Here is a 26,498-nt window from a genome sequence, read left to right on the forward strand (position 1 = left end):
TTAGTATAGTTAGGTTGATAGTGTTCAGGTCTTCTATGTCTTTATTGAGATACTGTTTATAAATTTGTCAGTTACTGAGAGGAATATTGAAATCCCTAATTATAATTGTGGGTTTATATATTCCATTCATTTCTGGTAGTTCTTATTTAGTGTATTTTGAAGTATTTTTGTTGGGTACATGCACAGTTAGAATTGTTAAACTGCCTTGGTGTACTCCTTTATCACTTGTAATGTTTATCATTTTCCCTAGTGATATTCCTTGTTTTGAAATCTACTTTGTCTGATATTAATATAGTCACTCTAGCTTTCTTCTTTAGAATCATGTTTTGTGTTTATTTTTTTTAATCAAGATGAAATAAATATAACATAAAATTTACCATTTTAAAGTGTATAACTCAGTGGTATTTAGTATATTTGCATATTCTGCAACCTAGTTCCACAACATTTCATTATCCTGAAAGAAAATCTTGTATCCATTAAACCACTATTCCCTATTACACCCTGCAAGCCCCTGGCATCCACTAATGTGCTTTCTGTTTCTCTGGATTTACATATTATGAATATTTAATATCAATGGAGTTATACAATATGTGAATTTTGTGTCTGACTTCTCTCATTTAGCATAATCTTTTTGAGGTTCATTCATCTTGTAGCACTTTTCAGTACTTCATAGGGCTGAGTAATGTTCTGTTATTTATATTTGGCATTTTGTTTATTCATTCATCCAGTGATGGTCACCTGGTTTTTTTCAACTTTTTGGCTATTGTGAATAGTGCTGCTATGAACATTTTTGGACAAGTATTTGTTTTGAGTTCTTTGGGTCTTATACCTTGGATTGGAATTGCTGGATCATATGATAAATTCTTTGTCTAACTGGGAGGACCTACCAAACTGTTTCGCCATGGTGGCTGTACAATTTTACATTTCCACCAGCAATTTCCAAGGTTCAACATCTTTGCCAACACTTGTTATTTTCTATTTTTTGATTATAGCTGTCCTAGTGTGCGTGAAGTGATATCTAATTGTGGTTCTGATTTGCATTTCACTAATGATTTATAATATTGAGCATCTTTTCATATGTTTTTGGCCACTCATTTAGTTTGTGTTCTTTGTTGAAGTGTCTGTTTAACTTCATTGTCCATTTTTTACATTGGGTTTTTTATTGTTAAGTTGTGAGTTCTTTATATCTGGATGATGGACTCTTGTCAGATACATAATTTACTAACATTTTCACTATTCTATAGATTTTTCCCTGTGATGAACAAAAGTTTTAAATTTCTTCTTTTGTTTGTGTGCTTAGTGTCATACATAAGAATCTACTGCCAAATCCAAGATCATGAAGACTCATTTCTCTTTTCTTCTAGGAATTTTATGCTTTTAAAAAAAGCTCTTTTATTTAGGTTGTTGATCCATTTCAAGTTAATATTGTATGTGCTGTGAAGTAGGATTTCAATTTTATTCTTTTCATGTTGAAATCTAGTAGTCCCAGTGCCGTGTGTTGAAGAGACTATTCTGTCCCCATTGAATCGACTTGGCACCATTGTCAAAAGTCAATTGACCATAGTTGTATAGATTTATATATGAATTACCAGTTCTACTCCATTTGTCAAAATGTCTGTCCTTAGGTCTGTATCTTACTGTTTTGATTATTACAGTTTGTAGTAAGTTTTGGTATTGTAGTTTGTAGTAAGTTCAACATCTTTATCAGTACTTGTTATTTTCTGTTTTTTTTTATAGCTGTCCTAGTGTGTGTGAAGTGTTATCTAATTGTGGTTCCAATTTGCATTTCACTAATGACTTACAATGTCGAGCATTTTTTCATATAAAAGGCCACTAGTTTAGTTTATGTTCTTTGTTGAAGTGTCTATTTAACTCCTTTGTCCATTTGTGGTATTTTGATATTGGTAATTATGGATCCTCCAATTTTATTCTTTTTTATCAAAATCATTTTAATTATCTAGGCCTCTTGTAGTTTCATATGAATTGGAGGATTGACTTTTCCATTTATGTGAAAAACACCATTGGAATTTTGATAGAGATTGCTTTGAATCTGAAGACCACTTTGCAGAGTGTTGCCATGTTTAAAAATATTAAGACTTCCAAATTATGAATATAGGGTATTTTACTATTTTACTCAGATTTTCTTTGATTTTTATCAGCAATGTGTTGTTTTTAACATACAGGACTTTTTTTTTTTTACCTTCTTTCTTAATTTTTTCCTAGATGTGTTATTCTTTTGCTGTTGTAAAGGGAATTACTTTTTTAATTTCCATCTTGGATTGTTCATTGCTGGTACCTCAACATAACGGATTTTGTGGATTGATCTTGTATCCTGCAACTTTGCTAAATCTTTTTTTAAGCTCTAGTAGTTTGTGTGAGTGTGTGTGGAATTCTGTGGGATTTTCTGTATGTAAAATCATGTCATCTGTGCATAGAGATAGGTTTATTAATACTTCTACTTTTCAATTTGAATGCCTTTATTTTTTTTCCTTGAGTAAAATTACTTTGGCTAAAACTTCAATACAATATTGAATAGCAATAGTGAAAGGGAGCATCCTTGTCTTTTTTCTGATGTTAAGAGGAAAGTTTTCAGTCTTTAATCATTGAAGATTATATTATCTGTGAGTTTTTCACAAATGCATTTTATCATGTTGAGGAAGTTCTCCTCTACTTCTACACTTCTATGTGTTTTTATCATGAAAGTGTGGTGAATTTTTATCAAATGTTTATTCTGCCTCAATTGAGATGATTCTGTGGATTATTCTTTCATTCTATTAATGTATTGTTTTATAGTAATTCCTTTTTTTATTTTGAATCACCCTTGTTTTCCTAGGGTAAATTCCTGTTGGTAATGGTATATAATCCTTTAATAGGCTTTTGGATTCAGTTAATAGTAACACAGTTATAATTTTTTTATACTTTTTAAAAGTGTGTAGGAAATAAAATTTCTTGTTACTAACTATAAATACAATACTTCCTTAGATATCTGCCCATACATTTAGCATTACTGGAGATCTTATTTTTATTTTATTTATTTATTTTTGGTACAGCTTTGAGTTACTATCACTAGACAGTACTTTTTTACTCTTTTACTTCAACTTGAAGGACTCTCTAAGTGTTTCTTGTTGGGCAGGTGTAATTAATATTAATGAACTCTCCCTCAGCTTTTATCTGACAGCATTTCAATTTGTCCTTCATTTTTACAGGGCAGTTTTGCTAGAATTCTTCGTTGATAGTTTTTTCCCTTCAGTACTTTAAATATGTCATTCCACTGCCTTCTGTTTTTCTAATGAGAAATTTGCTGTTAATGTTATTAATGATCCCCCCTGTATGTAATGAGTTACTTCTCTCTTGCTGCTTTTAAATTTCTCTCTTCGTCTTTCAACGGTTTGATTATGAGATGTTTTTATGTGAATGTTTTTGAGCGTATCCTACTTTGAGTTCATTGAACTGCTTGGATTTGTAGATTCACGTCTTTCAGGAAATTTGGGAGAATTTTTGATAATTACTTCTTCAGATTTTCTTTTTGCCTCTTTCTCTTTCACGTCTCCTTTTTGGAATCTCATAATGTGTATATTGGACCAACTGATGGTGTCCCATAGGTTTCTTAGGTTGTATTCACTTTTCTTCATTTTCTTTCTTTTCCTCATGCTTGATCATTTTAATTGACCTATCTTCATTTTCACAAATTCTTTCTTCTGCCTGCTCAAATCTGATACTGAAATTCTTCAATGAATTTTTCTTTCAGGCATTATATACTTTTCAGGTCTAGAATTTTTGTTTGGTTCATTTTTGTAATTTCTCTCTCATTATTTATATTTTCTATATGTTGAGATATCATTTTCTTGGTTTCCTTGATGTCTTTATCCATGTTTTCTTTTAGCTTTCTGTACTTATTTAAAACTATTTAAAGTTTTCTTTGCAGTAAGTACAGTGCTTATGTGTCTGCATGAGCTGTTTGTGCTAATTTCTTTTATGAACAGCCATACTTTCTTGTTTCTTTGCATTCATTATTCTGATACTACAACCAGTATATGAAAATTATAACAAATTATAAGAAAAGAAAGTATAAGAATTATAAGAAAACTACAGACCAATATGTTCATTAACATAGACGCAAAAATCCAGTAGTTGATTTTGTAGGGTAGAAAGATAGCAACATTCATGATTGAAGTCCCTGTAACAAAAGACAGATTAATGATAGAAAAGTCTAAGATTTATTTAATATAAGGTTTATTTGATACAAGTCTTCATAAATGAAGATCCAAAGAAATAGGGAAAACTACATTTTTATGAACAGTCATGTGGAAGTAAGATTGGATTACAAGAGGATATGATCTATTGGTAGTAAACTAGAGGGAAATTTAGCAGGGCATGTTTGTTCAGATTCTTTTTGGCATCTCTGTGTGACATTCCTTTCCTCGGGGTATAGGGAGTGAATGAGGGTCCTATGATCTACTTTAGAAGAAAGTCAGGGAATTCTTTAAAGGTGTGCTTCAGGGGAGAATGGCACAGAAAGGTCAACAAGACCTTCTTGCTTCTACTGTTTTCTCAGATGCCAAGGTGACCATATTTGGGGGCAGCATGTCCTGAACCCCTTTAATTTCAAGGCTTACTATATAGCCACTTTATTTAAGATGGTATAGTATTGGCTTAAGTATAGATATATGGATCAATAAAGCAGAATAGTGTTTGGAAATAATTCCACAATATATGGCTATTGATTTATTACATGGGTGCCAACCTAAGTGGGAGGATAGCCTTTTCAACAAATGGTACTGAAACAACTAGATTTCCTTGTTTAAAATAAATTAATTTCAACTTTTGTCTTATACCATACATGGAATTTCACTTGAAACATAGAACTAAATGTAAAGGCTAAAAGTATGGTTTCTGGAATTAAAAGCAGAAGAGAAAACCTTTGAGTCCTTGCAGTAGGTAAAGATATCTTAGGATATAAAAAACACAAATATAACAAGGGAAAAAAAGGATAAATTGGACTATATGAAAATTAATCTTTTCTGCCTTTTGGAAAACATTCTAAAAAAATGAAAAGGCAAATCATTCCACCATTCACTTGGGAGAAATATCTGCAACACATATATATTTTACAAAAGACCTGTATCCAAAATATATAAGGAAACCACCAACTCAATAATAAATGGGTAAATAGACAATATGAAAAGATGTGTGACTATTATTCATCAGGAAAATGCAAATCCAGTCTACATTGGCATACATTACACAATTGTTAGAATGGTCAAAAATAAGAAGACTGACAATACTATGTCAAGGTATTGACATTATGAGCATGTAAAGCTCTCATACATTACTGGTAGGACTTTAAAGTAGTGTAACCCCTTTGGAAAATAGATTGGCAGTTTTAAAAAATAGTTAAGTATATAATTTGCAAGTGACTTGGAAATTCCACTTTTAGATTTTTACCTAAGAAAATGAAATCATATATCCACTAAAATACTTGAACTAGAATGCTCACAGTAGGGTTAATCATAGTAGTGCAGAGCTGCAAAAAACCCAGTTGTCCACACAGAGGTGAATGGATTAAAAATAGTTGTATATTTATACAGTGGAATAGTACTCAAAAAAATATTAATATTTGCAGCAATGATGGGCAGTGATTGAGGGGGAAATACCTCAAAACTCCAGAGGATTTTAGGAAATGAGATTGTGGGACTAATTGCTAACTCATTTTATGAGCTTCACAAAACCTGTATTCTAAAACCTACCAAATATACTGTAAAAGAGGAAAAATAATAGACCAGTTTCTCTCATGAAAGTAGATGTAAAAATCTCAAAACATTAAAAATTGAAATTAAAGTAGCATATTGGTTACTTTTTTGGGGAATGCCTAATGATTGCAAGGAGCATGAGGGAAGTTTGTAAGTTGCTTGTAATGTTTTATACTGGATTTGGGTTGTGTGGGTATGTTTACTTTTTGAAAATTTATTGAACTTCACAATTATAGTTTGTGTACTTCTGTGTAGTAGACTATAATGTACTTAAAAAAATATTGCTGATGCTCCCCAAAATGAACAGAATTTCAAGAAAAGATAGAAAAGGAAACTATGATATGACATATAACTATCATGCATTTGTGAAATTCTAATTAAAACTGGTGAAATGGCCAGTGAGATTGGCAAAATATAAAATCTTTGAAAACCCTAAGAATTGTGAGGATATGGAGATATACTACCTCTGATCTATTGCTGGTGTCAGTGTAATGGCTTGTAACCACTTATGGAAACAGTTTGATAATACTTCATAAGGTGAACATATATGATTTCACTCTTTAGAAGTCTTGCACACAAGCACCTGGAATCATGTTCAAGGACGCTTATAGTGATGCTGTAAGTAAAGCAAATATATGTAAACAAAACATATATTCACCAACAGTGCAGTGGACAAATAAGTAGTGATTTATTCATCAGTGCAATACATTGGAACAGTGAAATTCAGGAAACCATCAGTATGGTTAAAACTTATAGATTGTTTTGTAAAAGTGGAAAGTCACAAGAAAACAGAATATTTTCCTTTTTGACAGTTTAGAAAGAGGCAGAGGTAACAGTATATTTAGAAAATCATCATAGAAGCTTAAATACAAACTAAATAAATGCAAAATCATGATCAGTGGTAGGGAAAATGATCAAGGAGGAACACATAAGATGCTTCTAGGTCAGGTTGTGGTATGTTTTGTTTCTTGGCGTGGTTGGAAGATTCAGGGGTATCTCTTATTTTTTAAAACTATTATGTGGTTTTGTTTTTTTTTAAAGATTGAAAAATTGTTCTTTATTTCACAAAAACTTTTGAATTTAATAAAGAAATGGCAGTAACTGCTAAATACATTAATTCAAAATATTTTCACTAAGCCCCCGACAGAATAGTTTGCAGTCTTTTCATGGAGAACTCCTTTGAAAGAATGCCTATAACTCAATCAGTGTATTTAGGTTTTTAGTCAAGAAATCTAAAGCTGCCAATCAGAGTTTATAATTACCATGAAATGACCGGGTAAACAACCTTGAGGTCATATAACATGAGCTTTTAAAAGCTTTTTGGCCAGGCGTGGTAGCAGGTGCTTATAGTCCCAGCTACTTGGGAGGCTGAGGCAGGAGGATCACTTCAGCCCATCCAGGAGTTTGAGGCTGCAGTGAGCTATGATGCAAGGCCACTGCACTCTAGCCAAGCAATAGAGTGAGACTTTGTCTCAAAAAAAAAAAAAAAAAAAAAAAGCTTTGTTTAACCTATACCTTCTAATTGAGGAGTTCCTTGGCCTCAGGCTGGTAATCCCAGGTCAGTGTGCCAGATATCACACATACACACAAACGAAAATGAGTACTAAGTAGCATGTATATAGCAGAAATAATGTATGGTCCCTGTATATTTAAGGGCAATAATGCCTAATTCTCGTGGGCATACAATGCAGTGAGGGGCAGAGAGAGATACAAGTTACTAACCCACAAGGGAGAACCAAGCAAGAGCTTGGTAGAGAGGTAAGTCCTATGCTCTGGGGATACAGCAGAAAGGGTACTGGGAGGCATTGGGGACCAGGTGGCATCCAGGCCGGACCAGGAACATGCATGGATGTCAATATGCTATATTTCCCCAAACAGTAAGAATAAATTTACTGAAATATCTTTTAGAAATTAATAATAAATCTGAAAGCTCCTCAGCTTTACCTGCTTTAAATATTGGGACTTGTAGTTGTTCCTCATGGATGCCTTGGAGGTGGTTTCTTTATTTAGTAAGATGTCAAGTTAAAATATAAGATCTCTTCAAAGCCTATTATCAAGGAAACAATTATAACAGTTTTACTGTTTATATTTAGCCTTACAGTTGTAAAACTACTTTAAATCTACATTGTATGGTGTAGTTTTTCTAATTCAGATCTGATATCTTTTCAGTGCATTCAAACTGAGTAACTTTTTGTCAAAATTGTCGTAGAACTTTGAATAAATGTCTTCCTGTGCTAATTAACAGTGAATTACTTTTCTTTCAGATGCAAACATCTGCTTCTTTGGGAGCAACACAGATTTCACAGAAAATAATTCCTCTTTTGGAACTTCCTTCTGTTTCTGAAGATGGTAAAATGAAACTGCTTAAGGATTTTCTTTATTATACATATACTATTACAATAATTTCCATTTTGAGGTGTATTTTGCTCAAATGACCATATAGGGGAAGGAAAATATCTTTTCCTTTTAACCTGTAGGTTCTTGGCTGAGGCTTTGTTAACAAAAGGCAGATTAACAAGAGAAAACAAATAGAAATGTATTAACATTCTTGTGTACATGGGAGAAACTCAGGGATGAGTAACTCAAAGGGCTGATTAAAAGTTGGTTTTATAGACTACTTTGAGCTTAAAAAAAGGAAAAGAGGTATTGGACTTCTGGGCTAGGGGCAGGGGGATGCAAGTTATGGGAAGGTGACCAGGAAAAGCACGATATACAAGGGTAAATGTTGTTCTGCACATTTAGGTCAGTATCTTCTTTGATAAAGTCTTATGATTAAGAATCATCCTTCTTGGTACTGAGAAGGAGACACCTTTATGCAGGTAGATTTCCTTTATGAGGAGTATTAATTCTTCTTACAAAAAGGAAACCTATACTCTGTCTTCAGAGCTTTTCCTGTGTGCTGTTTCTCAAAATAATCAACTCAATATAATCCTTATGTCAAAAACACATGTTTTGGAGTAGAATATTTTGCTTTCTTACTGTTATGTAAAAAATTTCAGGCAATAGCAGATAGTTGTATATTTTCAGGAAATTTTGCTAAAATTTCTTTAAAATAATACAATTTGGATGTTCCTTAAATTTGCTTTTGCAGTGGGATTTTTTTGGTATATAAAAGTTGAACTCACAAGTTAATCATCTTTATTCAGCTGTGAGCCAAGAAACCCACCAAAACTTCATAGGTGTCTAATTTATAATGTGTTACTTAGTTGTTTAGAAAATTTTACTGTAGTAAATTTTTAAGAAACTTTTTAAAGTATCTTTGTTATTAAAGGAAAAACTCAAGTCTTAATATCTACATTTACATACAAATGTTAGGTCCGGAGCCGAGAGAGAGAAACACACACAAGCATCTGGGTGCAGATGGGTGAAGGAAAAAAGTGTCCATGAGAAAAAAGGGGAGAGCCTTGGGTTTTATAGAGGGTTTTTTCAGGAGGAGTAAGTGGGCCAGAAGAGCTGCTTGTAATTAATTCTTTCTTCAAATAACCAACTTCTAGGACCCTTGCCCCTGTCACATCCATCCTTCAGTTCTGGTGTAATCCTTATCAGGAGAGCTAGGGAGGGATAGCCTTCATCTCTGTCAGGGAGGGAGGGAGAAGGAATGCTGGTGCAGCTGTCCATTAGATTTACAAAGTCAGTGGACTCACCAGACTCCTGTGGCTATTGTTTTTACAAGCCTCAGTTTTGCATTAACCCCATTCTGTCCTACACGTACTTTTCTGGTTCCTACCTGGAACAAACCTAACAATAAAGACTTACAAATATTCTGATATCAAATATTTGCTTTTCTATGATCACATTAGAAAGAAAAAGTAAATATGTTTCTGTATTTCTAAAACTTTAAAAATGGCTAAATGTTAAGTAAAATAAACTGCCATGTTGATTCTTCGTTTTGTAGAGAATATTTTTCTTTGTGTGTGGTCACCGGAGAGGAGATGTTTGTGAGCTCGTCTACTATAGCTTCAATCTTAATTATTAGGGATAAACTTCCAATCGTTTTAGTTTCCTTTAAGCCTCTTTTTAATGGTTTTACTAAATGATTAAGTGTTTTTACTGTTTGGTTCCTTTTTAATATCAGTGTATGTATGTATACATGTATATTTGTTAATATGTGTATATATATATATATATATATATATACTTACATTTGTGTATATATTCATATGTAAAGTAGTACTTGATCTCAGTTTACTTCTTTTAGACTTAAGGGCCTACGCTCTGCTGCTGATATTTCAGGGTTTATAACTAAGTCTGATTAGACTATCCAGGAAGAGTGAGCAGAATATTAATACCTTACTTTGAGTATTCATGATGTGTGTTGTCATTGGTATTGTCATTTCCTGTAAAATTTTCTTAGGCAATTTTAAAATAGACTAATGATTGCAAAAGATGATCTTCTTTAAACTAAAGATTATATTTTGTAATTTTCCATATTTTTGTTATCAAAAATGTTATTTGTTTAAAAATACAGTAATCTCTTTTCTCTTGTTTTGATTCTTAGGTTTATATTCAGTTTTTAAAATAGACCCTTAGTATTTATTGTTCATATTTATTTCAGAAAAATTAAAATGTTATTAAGTTGATCATTTTTATTATTGACTTAAACATTGTTCTGTGGAATTTAGAGTCAGAGGAGGAATTTTTTGATGCACCATGTTATCCCTTGGATGAGTCTATTCAGTTTCCAACTAGAGTTAAAAGTGGTCGACACAGAAAGTTACAAAAGCAGGATTATTCAGTAAATATGACTACATTTAAAATACGATGTGAAGTACCAGAGGTAAGTAACATGGTAAGATTAATAAGGCTTATTCAAAGTGCTTGCCATTTCTACTATTTGTGTCTTACTTATATAATGTCATCGCTAATAAGCACTGTTGTTTTCATCCTGATTAAGCTAAATCCAGACTTGCTGTGTGGTTCCCCTTGAAGGGGAAGGTGTGCTGAAAAATCAACTCATAAAAGGCAGATGAATTGGAGAAAAGGCATGCCAATTTATTTGACCATAGTTTTACATGATATTAAAGCCTTCAGAATGAAGACCCATCTACCCAACGGGGTGCAAAAGCTTATATACCGTCTTGAGGTTATAGAAGGGGCTTAGATCCTGGCAAAACAGGTTATGGGGAGGGATTGAGAAAAGGAATTCTGTTGAGGGGTGGTAAATGATTACTAGGTAGAATTTAGTGGACCTGAAGAACATGTAATGGTCTGCGTGTGGGACAAGGTTTGGTGGACCTCCACTGTGGACTGTGGTTTGTGACTAAAGTCTGTTCCAGGTTTGTTAACAGACTTTAGTCCTCCTTCCTGTGATATGGATTCAGTTAATGAAAACTCAAGAAAGGGACCAGAGGTAATTATTTTCTTCTTTGGTAGGTCCAGATTTTAGACAGATAAGGAGCTTCAGAGAACATCTTTATCCTATGCTTTGGGAGAGGTAGAAGCTTGAGGGGAAGGGGAAGAAAAAACAATTGTTCTCCTCAGTGGGTCTGTCTGGTCTTACTCAGATAAGGGAAAAGTCTCTTCTAGCATCTGTTGATCTCTAAGAGCCTTTTATTCAAAATATTCATTATACCAGGGAGACTTATTTTGGGGTGAAGTTCCTTGTGCTTCTTCACCCCCTTTTTTGAAGATTAACTTTCTTAAGAATTGGGAGTTTAGATGATATACTATGGGTATGCAATACATATTTTATGAGAATGATTATTTATGCAGTGTAACTATGTATTATATGTATGTGTGGATATAAAAATCTATTACAAATGTTAAATATATAATATTTATCTCATATATCCATATTTAACCACTATGCACATGTTTTTGTTTTATGTAGTGGTGGGTTCTTTTTTTTTTCTTTTCTAGGTTTTGATTCAACTTTATCACCTTGTTGGAGACTGTGAACTGCCTGTGGTAGAAATTGATGTTTTAGGATTGGGTACAGAAATTGAGATTAGAACATACGATTTGAAAGCAAATGCTTTTTTGAAAGAGTTCTGCTTAAAATGCCCAGAATACTTGGGTAAGAATCTCTATTTTTAAAAAATAAATTAATTTTATTGTTTGACTACCTGGTGGACAGTTTTTAATTCTTTAGGCTCTGAATCAGTATATTTGCTAAAATATTCTCAGAAAACTATTACATTATGAGTTAATCTTTAACTTTTATCTTATAGTTGGTAATCCAGAGGGGTAGACCAGAGGGAAAAAATGAAGATAATTTTTTTCATTAAGGAAAATCAAATGATCATGGTTGAATTTTAAATTTTAACTGAATACTGGAACACTGAATTAGTTTCCTATTTGCGCTGTAACAGTTTACCATAAACTTAGTGTCTTAAAACAACACAAGTTTATTATCTTAAGGTTCTCTAGGGCAAAAGTCTAGCATAAGTCTCACTGGGCATAAATCAAGGTGTCAGCAAGAATTCCATTTTGAAGACTTCAGAGGAAGATCCATTTCCTTGTTCAGTCAGGTGTTGGCAAAATTCATTTATGTGTGGTTTAAGTCTCTGTTTTTTTGTTGCCTGTTAGTCAGTGGCTGCCCTTAGCTCCTTGAAGCCTCTTTTGGTCCTTGCCATGTAGCCTCCTGCATCTCAAAACCTTCACGGTGTCAAATCCTCCTCATACTGCCATCTCTATAACTTCCTCTTCTGCATTTTGCTTCTACTTTTAAAAGTTTTTAGATTGGACCACACTTGATCATTCAGGATACTTTCCCTTTAACCTTAATCTTAATCAGATCTTCAAAGTCCCATTTGCCATATGAGGTAATATATTCAGGTTCTAGGGGATTAGCTTGTAGACATCTTTGTTGGAGCTAGAGGATAGTGTTCTACTTACTACGAATCCTTTATGTTCCAGAATCATAATGTATATGATCCCTAAGAAAATAGTGTCTTCTATGTTGGACATTTAGGGAAGGTACTATTTATATTTCTTCTTTTACATTTTTTGGATTTTTCCTTGAAAGATAATTGTGAATGGTAGAGGGAAGGATTTGGACAACTGATCAGTAGTTTAATTTCATTAAACATTTTAGCACAATAATATTATGTGTGAGGAGAGGTGACGTTAAAAAAATTTTAAATAGACTATTTTTTAGAGCAGTTTTAGATTGACAGCACAATTAAGCAGAAAGTGCAGAGATTTCCCATATACTCATTGTACCCTCATATGCATAGCTTCCCCCATGATCAGCACCCCCCACTAGGGTGGTACATTTGTTACAATTGATGAACCTACGTTGACACATTGTTATCACCCAAAATCTAATAGTTTACATTAGGATTCATATTAGTGTTATACATTCTGTGTGTTTGGACAAATGTATAATGACATGTATGCACCATTATATTATCATACTGAGTAGTTTCACCGCCCTAAAAAAAAATCCTCTGTGCTGCACCTATTCATCCTCCCTCCTGCCTAATCCCTGGCAACTACTACTGATCTTTTTAGTGTCTCCATAGTTTTACCTTTCCTAGCATGTCATTTAGTTGGAATAATATAATACTTACCCTTTTCAGATTGATGTCTTTCAGTTAGTAATATGTATTTAAGTTACCACCTTGTTTTTTCATGGCTCGATAGCACATTTCTTTTTAGCAATGAATAATATTCCATTGTCTGGATGCATCATGGTTTATTTATCTATTCACCTAGCAAAGGATGTCTTGATTGCTTCCACTTTTGACAATTATAAATAAAGCTGTTATGGCCATCCATGTACAGGTTTTTGTGCAGACATAAATTTTCAGTTTCTTTGGGTAAATACCAAGGGGTATGATTGCTGGATCATATGGGAAGAGTATATTCAGTTTTGTAAGGAACTGCCAAAATATCTTCCTAGGTGGCTGTACCATTTTTCATTTCTACTGGCAATGAATGCCTATTGCTCTATATCCTTTCCAGTTGTCAGTGTTATGGATTTTGGCTATTTGGGTAGGTGTGTAGTGGCAATTTGCATTTCTCTGGTGACATATGATGTGAGGCATTTTTTTACATATTTATTTGCCATCTGTATATCTTCTTTGGTGAGATGTCATTTTTAAACTGGGGAGCAAGGTGGACATGGTGGCTCATGCCTGTAATGCCAGCGCTTTAGAAGCCTGAGGCAGAGGATTGCTTAAGGCCAGGAGTTCAAGACCAACGTGGGCAACATAGTGAGACCGTATCTCTATGAAAAAATTTTTAAAACATTGGCTGGGTGCGGTGACTCACGCCTGTAATCCTAGCCCTCTGGGAGGCTGAGGTGGGTGGATTGCTTGAGGTCAGGAGTTCGAGACCAGCCTGAGCGAGACCCCATCTCTACTAAAAATAGAAATAAAAAAATTATCTGGACAACTAAAAATATATATAGAAAAAATTAGCCGGGCATGGTGGCACATGCCTGTAGTCCCAGCTACCCGGGAGGCTGAGGCAGAAGGATCGCTTGAGCCGAGGAGTTTGAGGTTGCTGTGAGCTAGGCTGACGCCACGGCACTCACTCTAGCTAGGGCAACAAAGTGAGACTCTGTCTCAAAAAAAAAAAAAATATATAGCTGGGCATGGGGCATGCTCCTGTAGTCCTAGCTACTTGGAAGGCTGAGTTGGGAGAATCACTTGAGCCTGGGAATTCGAGGTTGCAGTGACATGTGATCACACCGCTGTACTCCAGCCTGGATGACAGCGGGAGACTCTGTCTCTAAGAAAAGCAAAATAAATTGGGGTGTAAATTAAAAACTGTGGCCTAAGACTTGGTCAGAGGATATGATTTATACATTTTTTTCTTGTATTCTACAACTTGTTCCATAGCCCTTCAGAACTTGAGTGTGGTAGATTGTGTTATGGTTATCTCTTGCCATACTTGCCTTTCTATATACTGTCATATATAGTAGATACAGAGTTTTGATTTATTATGCTTTTTTACATAAAGAAACAGTTTGCTCTGGTAATTATAAAGAAAAGTAAACCAACTTGACGGTGTTCTCTGATAATCCTGATGTATTATAGCAGTTGTCAATTTTTACTTTTTTTTGTTTGAAGGGATGGGATCTTACTCTGTTGTCCAGGGTAGAGTGCAGTTTCGTGATCATAGCTCACAGTAGTCTCAAACTCCTGGGCTTAAGCAATCCTCCTACTTAAGCCTCCCAAGTAGCTGGGACTACAGGTGCACACCACTATGCCCGGTTAATTTTTTTATTTTTTATTTTTGTAGAGACAGCGTCTTTATGTTCAAGGCTGGTCTTGAACTCCTGGCCTCAGATGATACTCCTACCTTGGCCTCTCAAAGCACTGGGCATGAGCCACCATGCTCGGCCTAATTTTTACGTTTATTCTTATTTTTAATTTATTTTCCTAATAGCAAAGGAGAAAAAAAGCCTTTCAAAACAATACAGAGTGTACAATTTTTACTACAACTATTTCTGATATCTTTACTCCTGTTTTCTCAGAGGGAATGAATTGCACAGTTTCTTGAACAAAGTAAATGATCTGTATAATAGTTGTTCAGTGAAGGAATAAATGTGTGAACAAAATAGGGACCTTATTATGGGTTGAAATGTTAACACCCTCAGTATAAAGCTGGTTCACGTGCTAATAAGCATTTAAGTTTATAGGACTTCATGGAATTTGTGACTTTTTTTTCCCTCAAGAATTGTATAATTAGTTTGTAGTCCTTCCAGTCTCAGATGTTAATTTCCAGCAGCCGTAATTTGGTGATGATACTTTTAAAAGTTTGCTATAAAAATCTTTTTGACACCAGTTTTTCTAGTAACAGGTTTGATCAGAATTATATAGTAATAGATTTATTTTAATCTAACCTAATGTACAGAAAAACTTATTGTCTCATCACATTTCTGATCTGGTTTTTGAACAACTGGGTTTTCAAGGACTCTGATTTTTTTTGTTGTTGTTTTTGTTTTTAACTTTTTTCTGTGATCCAGGGCCAGAATTCTCTTTCTGCTCTTTTATCATGGTTCCTAAAAGCCATTCTGTTTTTTCTTTAATTGATTGCTTGTTCTTTTTTTTTAACCTTATCTACCATCTGGGTTTAGAAAGATGTAAGATTTCAGTGTTGTGTGGCACAAGAGAAGGGAAGGAAATTGTAAGGAGAAATTATATTTTAAGAGTTTAAAAAATCAAAAAGGGACTTGACCTTGGTAAGGTAGAATCCAAGGTCCAGAACTGATTTAGAAAAGCCCTTTGTTTCCAATTATATAATTACTAATATTGCTTGCATTTATTTTCAGTTAGTTGTCCTATGAAAAGGTAATTTTTAAAAATTATTTTTAGATGAAAACAAGAAACCAGTTTATTTGGTCACAACACTGGATAACACACTGGAAGATCTGTTAACACTGGAATATGTGAAGGTAAGCAGTTCCATTTATATCTGCTTAATATGGTAAGTATGCTGATGATATGTCATAGTCAAGTTTGGTAAGTTTAGTAATCTTCAGTTCGTTTACTCTTCATTCTGATGTAATCTCTACAACTCCTAACGCTTTAAGGTTTTTTGGTCTTGTCATCCTGTATTAAATAGTTGTGATTTATAAATACTTCATACAGCAAGATGAAAAGCCTGTGTTCTACATAGAATGACCTGCAGTTTGATCTTTTTCCTCCATCAGAGTATTGAAAAAGAAATAAACTTTCTAGTCTTGATGAAATTTATTGTTGTATATGATTCAAGATGATGCTTTCACTTCATTTCCCACTGTTGAGTGAAGTTATATGATTTTTGTAGTGTCAATAACACCATTCCTTATTGATTTATGATACCCATTTTATCATCTATTATGTTTTTCTATGGACTGTGGACTATTTGTAATTTATTCCATGTTTCCATTGACCTATTTTTATGTGCCATATTATTTTTATAATTACTGTATAATAATAATGCTAAAAGAGCATTGTTATCACTTTTAAGACCATTTTTGCTATCCATTATTGATGTAGATATTTTAGAATTCTTTTTGTATGTATGCATTAAATAGCTTTTAGACCATAAATTTGTTTTAGATGTAAAGGAAATGAATGGATAAAGAAAATGTGGTATACATACACATAAGGCTGAAATACTATTCAGCCTTAAAAAGGGGGGAAATCCTATTTATGACACTATGCTAAGTGAAATAAGCCAAGCACAGAAAGGCAAAGGCTGCCTGATCTCCTTTTTATGTGGACTTTAATGAATTTGAATTCATAGAAACAGAGAGTAGTGTGATGGTTACTAGAGGCTGGGGGAGGAGGAGAAGGAGGGACTGGGGAGTTGTTGATTAAATGGTACAAAGTTTCAGATAGGAGGAATAATTTTTGAGATCTGTTGCACAGCAGGGTGACTATAGTCAATAATAGTGTATTATACATTTCAAAATAAATAACTAAGAAAGTAAATTTCAAATGTCTCACCACAAAAAATGATAAGCGAAGTGTTGGATATGTTAGCTTAATTCAGTCATTTCACATTTTATACCTTTGTCATAGTGTCACCTTGTACCCCGTAAATATATACAATTATGATTTGTCAATCAAAAGTAATAATACATTTTTTAAAAAAGAAAAAAAACAGTATTTGTATACTTGGTGAATAATTGTGTCATAAGTTTTGTTTTCAAATATAGGAAGAATTAGGATGAACTGTACAGAGTTGTTTTTGACCAAATGATTTTTCTGCATACTTGATAATATCTGACATTTCCTCTCCTGATAATAAGAATGATAATATGTATCATTTATTGAATACTTGTTATGTGCCAGAGAGATCCGTAGTTACCAGTTTTCTTTTGTTCTGGTGAAGCAGTTATTTAGGTAATTATATATATAATTTCCTAATTATATATATAATTAGGTAAGTTACATAAACAAGTTATATAAACATGTATTAGGACTGTCATGTGACTATATATACGTTGTTTTCCTAACATGTTCTAACAGATTTGTTTTCTCTTTGGATAGGCTGAAAAGAATGTACCCAACTTGAAAAGTACCTATAACAATGTTTTACAGCTGATTAAGGTATGAATGGATAGTGATTCATTTTTTAATTAGATAGTGTATTTATATTTCTTATGAAAATTATTTCCGAATTGGAATTATAAGATCCTTTAAGATAAAAACAAAACATTATAAATTGTACCCTTTATATCTGCTGTCCCCAAGCCCCGGGCCGTGGACCTGTACTGGTCCATGGCCTGTTAGGAACTGGGCCAGCAAGCGAAGCTTCATCTGTATTTACATATGCTCCCCATCACTAGCATCACCGCATAAGCTCCCCCTCCTGTCAGATCAGTGAGGGCATTAGATTCTCCTAGGAGCACGAACCGTACTGTAAACTGCACATGTGAGGATCTAGGTTGTGTGCTCCTTATGAGAATCTAATGCCTGATGATCTGAGGTGGAGGTGACATGGTGATGCTAGTGCTGGGGAGCAGTTACAAATACAGATTATAATTAGCAGAGAGGTTTTACTGCACAATAAATATAATGCACTTGAATTATCCCGAAACCATCTACCCCCACCCCTATCCCACCAACCGTAGAAAAATTGTCTTCCATGAAACCAGTCTCTGGTGCCAAAAAGGTTGGGGACCACTGCTTATACCACAAAGCATAGTGCCTTGTGGAAAGCAGAGAAGTGAATATTTATTGACCTATTACTAAAATAGGCTTTGTTCTTTAGGTGAATTTTTCCTCTTTGGATATTCATTTACACACTGAAGCGCTTCTCAATACAATAAATTACCTTAATAATATCCTTCCACAATCAGAGGAAAAATCAGCCTCAGTGAGTATTACAGAGACTGAAGACAAAGGAGATGTCATTAAAAAACTAGGTATGTTTCTTTAGAATTCAGATTCAAATTTTTTTACCTAGTAAATCAATAAATCTAGGCTCTGGCTTTATTATTAATTTATTATATTTGCATCATAATTCTGTTGCCTAGATTAGTATCAGGAAGGATTCATTATATAGAGGGTTAATTTTAGAAAATAATGGTAAAGGAAATTGATTACTGCTGAAGAAAATGTGGCTTTGTTTATTATATATAATAATTAGTTTTAGTTGAAGATCATACAGCATTTGATTTAGATTAAAATGCATTAGCATGTATTCACACCTAATGGGTGCAGTGCACACTGTCTGGGGGATGGACATGCTTGTAGCTCTGACTTGGGTGGGGAAAAGGCAATATATGTAACCTAAACATTTGTATGCCTGTAATATACTGAAATAAAAAAATAATAAATAAATAAAATGTTCTGACCACAAAGAAAAAAAATTATGCATGTAATAGCATGATTATTTTAGATTAGAAAAATGTGACTAAAAATTGGACTAAATTTTGAGTAATATCAGAGCATATGTTGTAATCAGAATATAGTACTTTTTAAGCAATGAAAAGTTACAATTTTGATAATGACAAGTATTGCCTAATAATCATTGAGCTTCAAAAGATTTAGGAATTTATAGCTACAGTTTCTTAGTTTCAAATGTTTAGTCTCTTCTAGAAATAGTATTTTGTCTTTATTTGCTTTTGTTTTCATTAGATTTGATTTTTTTTTTTTTGTTAGAATTCCCATTGAGTAAGGAATAACATACCTTGCTTTCAACTGAATTGCAGATCAGGGTTTCTCTAATATTACTACTTGTGGTGGTATTTCAGTTACTTTGTATGTATAGTGAGGTAACTATGAAAAGTTCTTCCTTATGTTTTACAATATGATCTTTTGTTGCAGCTTTTAAACTATCCACAAATGAAGATATTATTACCTTGCAGATTTTAGCAGAATTATCATGTTTACAGATCTTTATTCAAGATCAGAAACGTAAAATTTCTGAAATTAAGATTGAAGGTAATACAAGTTTATAAAAAATAAATTTAGAACTATTAAATGAAAGAAAAGGCAATTAGTCATCCTTTTATTCCCTTAGGACTTGATTCTGAAATAATTATGAAACCTTCAGTAACTGAAATAAATGCAAAGCTAAGGAATATAATTGTTTTGGATTCTGATAAAACAGCTGTATACAAAAAGGTAAGAACTTGTTTTGATTAAGTGATAGTATTAATACAGCATTAAATATAATTGTCTTTTAAGAGTGGTCATAGATATCAATTAGATAGACAGTTGTTGGAATTTAACAATGTGGCTTATTACGTCCAGGGGTTTTGAAGTCAGGCATAATTGAAGTGTTAGCTCTGCTCCTTAATAGCTGTGTGATCATTCGCAAGTTTCCTAATCTTGGATTATGTTTCTTTATCTGTAAAATGAGGATTGTAGTATCACATAAATGAGATAAGTATAAGTAATGCTCCTGGAGCAGTTTTGGGAGGGGGCTTGGTAAATAAATACCTTTTTCACTATTTGTCTTTTGTTCTTTTCAAAGACTCTGAACCTTGTAATACATTTCAGGTACATCAGAGGATCTGAAATCTAATTTAATAGTGAGATTTTTTTTTTTAAGTTTATTTTCAGGAATGATTTACTAGTATAGCTGTTATAATCCTAAGAGAGTCATTTGAAGTGGTTAGTGATCGAAGGGCAGGTAATTTGTTACTGAGTGTATACCAGTAAGGTTCCTTACTGTTGTGGAGTTGGCCAGGTAATTCTGAATAATGAGGCATCTAGGTAGGATGGTATATTTAAGAGAGTGAAGAGAATATCAGCAGGATCAGGGGAAGCTGAAGTACATGTTGAGTCAGGAAGTTAGCATTTAGAATATGGTAGGAAAGAAGGAAATAGATAAATAGACTTAGCCAGTAATACTGATGACATAGTGATGACCTGATTTTAATGTTTAAAAAAAAATCCTTCTTATATCTTCTTCTTATGGCTTATTTAATGTGAGATAAAAAGAGTTTGAAAACATCAAAGGGGCATGGCTTATAGGAATAAGGAACAAGAAAATTTCCAGAATGGTTTTATTTTCTTCTATTAGTTTTACTTTAAAAATCATAGTATTAGAGCATTTAAGTAGTAGATTATCCATTTTATTTTCCCTATCTAGAAAGTAAAGCTCACAGAAATAAAGGTGTCTACTAAAAGTCATACAAGTAGGTAGTGACAGAACTGATACTATAACCCAACCTATTGATTTTTTTCCTCTGTAATTTTATTTTTAATATATCTACAAGGCTAAAAATTCGATTTACACAAAGCTACATAAGGAAAAATCTCTGTCTCAGGTCTGTCTTCTTGCTCCATTCCAATTTTCCTTCCCCTGTTTTTTGACTTTTTTCCAGCGTACATGGTTTTTAAACAAACCACTTTATTCAGTAACTCTCCACATGCCAAAGAACCAGAGAGACATAAGCTTTTTGCCCTATATCAGAACTTCGTCATCTTTGTGCCAGGATATACAAGATTGTGCCATGAATAGGTTTTAGGAATACTGATACATTGAGCCCCTCAACTTTGAAGGTTGGAGCCCTCAGGCCATTTGACTCTGTCCTGGAGAAGTATGCGTCATTTACTGTAGCACCATCGTACAAATACTGTTGTTATTTGTGTATGCCATATGGTAAAATGGATTCTAGCTGACCTGGCCGTCTCATAAAATAAGATGTAATAGTAAGTTAGCTTCTTACATCTTTTTTATGGAAAAATGTTTTGAAAGTGAAGGTTTTAAAAAAATCTAGTTTATAACACTTGTTATTTGGTGTGTTAGGTACACAAGTGTTTCTAAATATTCTGTACTTTTCTGGCTTTGTTATTAGACCAATACTGGCTTCATAAAATGAGTTCAGAAGTGCTTTCTCCTATTTTCTGAAAAATTGTTGTAGAATTTGTATTATTTCTTCCTTAAACATTTGATAGAATTCACCAGTAAAAATATTTTTTGTATGTGTTTGGGGCTGGGATTCAGTTCATTCAATTTCATTTTTTTCCATATGGCACTGAATTTTTTATTCATAGTATTTATTGAAAAAGCTATTATTTAACTTATTTGTCACAAAACCCATTGAGATCAGAACCTCATTTTTCGGTTTTACAGGACAGAAATTGAAGCATGTAACTTCTAGAAATCACACAGCTAGTAGAGCTTTATCTGACAACTAGATGTTAAGAACCATTCAAGCTCTTTATACAGTTGGCACTCCATTTCCATGGTCCCATGCAAGGGGATTCAACCAATCTTGGATAGAAATATTTGAGGAAAAAATGAAAAATAACAATATAACAATAAAAATAATACAAATTTAAAAATATAGTATAACTATTTACATAGCATTTACATTGTATTAGGTACTATAGGTAATCTAGAGATTATTTAAAGTATAGAGGAGGATGTGCTTACTACACAATTTTATATGAGGGCCTTGAGTATCCACAGATTTTGGTATCCAGGTAGGTCCTGGAACCAATCCCTGTTGGATACTGAGGGATGACTGTACTCATAACCATTTTACACTGACTCTCAATTCCATACTGATAGAATTAAGTTTAATTCTTAAGCTCTATAATTAATCTTCCACCTTGTTTCTCTTCTATAATGCTATGACTGTTCTTGACTTTTGTGCTTTCACATAAATTTTTATACCTTCTTGGTTGAATTAACCCCTCTGTGATTATGGAATGTACCTTTTTCTCTTTGGTAATTGTCCTTGTTCTGAAGTCTACTTTGTTGGTAAAATAGCCACTCTAGGTTTCTATGACCAGTGTTTGTTTACATGGTATGTCTTTTTCTATCCTTTAACTTTTATGTGTTACTTATTTAATTTTTAATCTATGTCTTACTATTTAAAGTGGGTTTCTTGTAGGCAGTATATATTTAGATCTTGCATGTTTATCCAATCTGACAATCTCTTGACTTTTGATTTGTATTTGGACCATTTAAAAAAAAACCAATTATTTTTATGCTTGGATTATAATCTGATACCTTTCTGGTTGTTTTCTGTTCTCTAGTTGTTTTGTTCATTCTATTCTTTGTACTCCCCTTTTTGCCTGATTTTGAATTATTAATAATTATGATTCATTTTATGGTTTCCTTTGGGTTTACAATATATATCTTTAATCACAGTCTGTGTTCCAATAATATTTTACTGCTTTATGTATAGTGTAAGAATCTTATAATACTATACTTCCAATTCCTATTTCCTTCTTGCTTGATATTATTGTCTTATGCTTTATTTTTATACATGTTGAAAACCTACAGTACATACCTACTGATTTTGGTTTAGTCAGTTTTCTTTACAGCAATTAATTTTCTAAAGAAGTTTTATATGTCTCTTCATTGTAACCATTTCTGGAACTCATTTCTTCATGTAGTTTCTGTCTGTATTTCTATCTGAAGGACTTTCTCATTTCTTATAATGCAAGTCTGCTGGTAATGAATCCTCTCAGCTTTTTGAGCAGAGATGAGAAGGGAGCTGGAAAAAATCCTTTATTTTACCCTAATTTTCTGAGTGATACTTTTGCTGGATATAGAATTCTCAGTTGGTAGTCCCTACCCCACCTCCCCACCTTTCAAACTATTAAAAAAGTGACTCCATTGTACTTTGTTATACATAGTACTTTGTTATACATTGTACTTTGTTATACATAGTTTTGATGAGAATTCTGTTATATATCTTATCTTTGTTCCTCTGTATGTGATTCATCATCTTTTCTGAATGGCTTCAGGATTTGTATATTGTGTGTCTAGGTGTGTGTAATTATGTGTGTAATTATGTTTTGATATTTGTCCTGTTTGGGCTTTTCTGAGCTACTTGGATATATCTGTCTTTCATTATTTTTCATTAACTTTTCAAATATTTCTTCTGTCTCTGTCTCCGTCTGTCTCTTCCCTCTGCATCACTCCCATTCTCTTCCTCCACCTCCTCCCTCTTCCTCTTAGATTCCAAAAATTCCTATTAGATAGATTCCTGTTTAGATGTCCCACAACCTTCAACTTTTTTCCTATTCTTTTCTTAATGCATTTCAGTTTGGATAATGTCTTTTAACTTATTTCCAGATTCACTGGTTTTGTCCTTGGCTCTATTGAATGTGCTGATGAACCCACTGAAGATACTCTTCATCTCTGTTACCATGTCTTAAAATCTTTAATATTTCCCTTTGATCTATTCTTTTTTCCATTTCTCTGCTGATATTCATTATCTGTACATGTTTTCCAGCTTTTCCATTAGAAGCCTTTACCATATTAATTATCGTAATTTAAAATTCCCTGGTTAACAGTTTGAACATCTGTGTTATAGAGTCTGGTTCTTTTGATTGCTTTAGCATTTGTTGGGTTTTTTTTTTTTTTTTTTTTTTTTGCTTTTATGGAGCATCTCATAGTTATTGACTGAATGTCAGACATCATGTATAGGATAATAGAGACTGAGGTAAATAGTATTTAAGTGTGGAAATGGGTATGCCTTTTTTTTCCTGCTAAACTGTTAGCTTGGGAGTTGAGTCAGTCTGGTGGAGAGCCAAGCTTGATTTGAATTTTCTTATATGATTCCCTTCACTACCATTACTGCTTCAGATTCCTTCAGATGTACCTTATGCTTAGGGTGAGTGAGGGCTGGGTTGCTAAGATTCTGCACCAGTCTCAGCCTTTGACCTTTCCTCTACTTTCATGCCTCATAAAATTCTCTTTTCATTTTCATTCTCTTGGCTTTTTCCTTGTTGTTGGATACTCCTGCTGCTTGTTCCTTAGAGCTTATGAACTTGAAGATAAGTATTTGAGAGAAGGGAAGCGGAAGTGGTTTGAGTAGGCTTGTCAGTTGTCCTGGTCCACTTTCAGTACTCACCTGTTTTTCTGTGTCTCAAACATGGAGGATTCTTGGTGATCCTGTCCCTCCTTTCCATGACATCTGACTAGTCTCTCTGGTGGTTCCTATGTGGGATTGCGTATATTTCTCTGCCCGAGCAGGATACCTCTAATGGTCTGGTCCTAGGAGGGTTCTTGTTCTTCCCCCAGCTACAGAGAGTTTTCTTTTATTTTTTTCCCTAGGATGTATCTCCTCACATGTAACCTGAGGACATCAAGGTTTACTACCCTTCCCCTAGTGTCTTAAAGCTTTTCTTCTTCTGAGAAGAGGATAATTCTGGTAGTGCTTTGGGGCCTTTTCTACAGTAGAGCCTCCTCCTCTTTTCCTGTACCTAGGAAAACTTTCTCTGGTTTTCCCTCTTTCCCTTATTCTTTCTCCTGAGCTCCCAGCAGAGGCTCATGAAATGCCTGCAACTGAGTGTGAACTCCTCTTTTGTCTGAGGTTCCCAGGGAATTTGTATCTCACATTAGTCCACAGTCAACCTTTGTCGTTTCAGCTGAATTATTCTTACCTAGCTTCTGTCTCTCCTTGAAAGTACCTAAGTTTTTTCTTAGATTTTAGGGTGATTTGTTGTCCTGTGACCTCAGATTTCTAATGATTTTAAGAAAATTATGAGTTTGTAGTTTATCTGGGCTTTTTCTTGTTGACAGGATTTGCAATGACCCGCACTCCATCTTTGTACATGGTAAGCAGAGGCAGAACTATAGACTTCTTTTCAGCCCCATCTTGTACCTCAACCTTCAGGGATCCTACATATCTTGGTTTCTGAGGATTCTTTGTTCTGTGGTTGTCATTCATTTGTTCGTTGATGGCTCTTCAGTTCCCTGTTCTCGCTTCTAGCATTCAGGAGAATGGAGAAAGCCATAAACTAAATTAGCTATATATTTTTTTTAACATTTTACATATCCTGTTGTCACCACCATTTTAACTGGTATTGCAGAGCTTGAGGTTTTAAACCATTGTAGGTAATTTCTGGTTGGCAGTTAAGATGGCTCTTCTTGAACTAATAAGGAACAGAAGTATAGAAATAGTAGGAGATTCCTTTGAAGAATCTGGAAAATCTATTCACATACCTCAAATCAAGAGAAGTAAATTTCAGTAAGTTGTAGTGTAAAGTGTTTTTCGAACTTTTGACAGTGAATCAGGAAATAACACTTCAGCATAAAAGTACACATGCAAAATGAAAATGCATATTCTGGGCCTGGTACGTTGGTTCATCCTAGCACTCTGGGAGGCCACAATAGGAGGATTGTTTGAGGTCAGGAGTTTGAGACCAGCCTGAGCAAGAGTGAGACCCTGTCTCTACAAAAAATAGAAAAATTAGCTGGTATAGTGACAGGTGCCTGTAGTCCTAGCTACTCAGGAGACTGAGGCAGGAGGATTGCTTGAGCCCAGGAGTTTGAGGTTGCAGTGAGCTATGGTGATACAACTGTATTCCAGCCTGGATGACAGAGTGAAACTCTGTCTCAAAAAAAAAAAAAAAAAAATGCATATTCTTATCTTTTTTCTTCTATTCTCCATTAAAAAAAAAGCTGAGCCAGACCTGCTAAATTGATTTCATGACCCACAAAGGGAGCTGCCACCACCAATTTGAAAAACTTTGCAGTGTAGATTTCAATAAAACAGAATTGTTACCTCATTTATATCTGGCTTGTATAACCTGGAAGATTGTCCAAATATATGTGTATGTTTTGTTAACTTTTGCTTTAAGTTTGTACTGAAGGCACATGATTTCAAAAATGGATTGTGATAATTGAATTTTCTCTTCTTAAGGCTGTTTATATCACTGGAAAAGAAGTTTTCAGCTTTAAAATGGTTTCTTACGTGGATGCAACTGCTGGGCCTGCATACACAGATATGAATGTAGTTGACATTCAGGTTAATTTAACAGTTGGTTGCATTGAAGTAGTTTTTGTCACAAAATTTCTATATTCTATATTGGTAAGTATTTTAATAAATTATTTTTTATTCTTTTATACTAGTTGGAAATTGCTGTATGTCAAACATAGATG

General features: G+C 33.7%; 1 protein-coding gene across 3 annotated transcripts in view; it reads left to right on the forward strand.

The window, feature by feature from the left end:
• VPS13A (vacuolar protein sorting 13 homolog A) overlaps positions 1-26,498 on the forward strand; it is a 197,911-nt gene that overhangs the window by 69,152 nt on the left and 102,261 nt on the right. For all 3 annotated transcript variants that reach the window (XM_045562601.1, XM_045562603.1, XM_045562602.1), the window contains exons 24-32: positions 8,015-8,099; positions 10,373-10,527; positions 11,610-11,766; positions 16,019-16,098; positions 17,684-17,743; positions 18,408-18,561; positions 19,466-19,582; positions 19,662-19,765; positions 26,260-26,427. In XM_045562601.1, the coding sequence (XP_045418557.1) occupies positions 8,015-8,099; positions 10,373-10,527; positions 11,610-11,766; positions 16,019-16,098; positions 17,684-17,743; positions 18,408-18,561; positions 19,466-19,582; positions 19,662-19,765; positions 26,260-26,427 (1,080 nt within the window). The remainder of the gene's footprint in view (positions 1-8,014; positions 8,100-10,372; positions 10,528-11,609; positions 11,767-16,018; positions 16,099-17,683; positions 17,744-18,407; positions 18,562-19,465; positions 19,583-19,661; positions 19,766-26,259; positions 26,428-26,498) is intronic.

Source organism: Lemur catta, chromosome 10 (genome assembly GCF_020740605.2).
Source record: "Lemur catta isolate mLemCat1 chromosome 10, mLemCat1.pri, whole genome shotgun sequence".
Taxonomy (NCBI): domain Eukaryota; kingdom Metazoa; phylum Chordata; class Mammalia; order Primates; family Lemuridae; genus Lemur; species Lemur catta.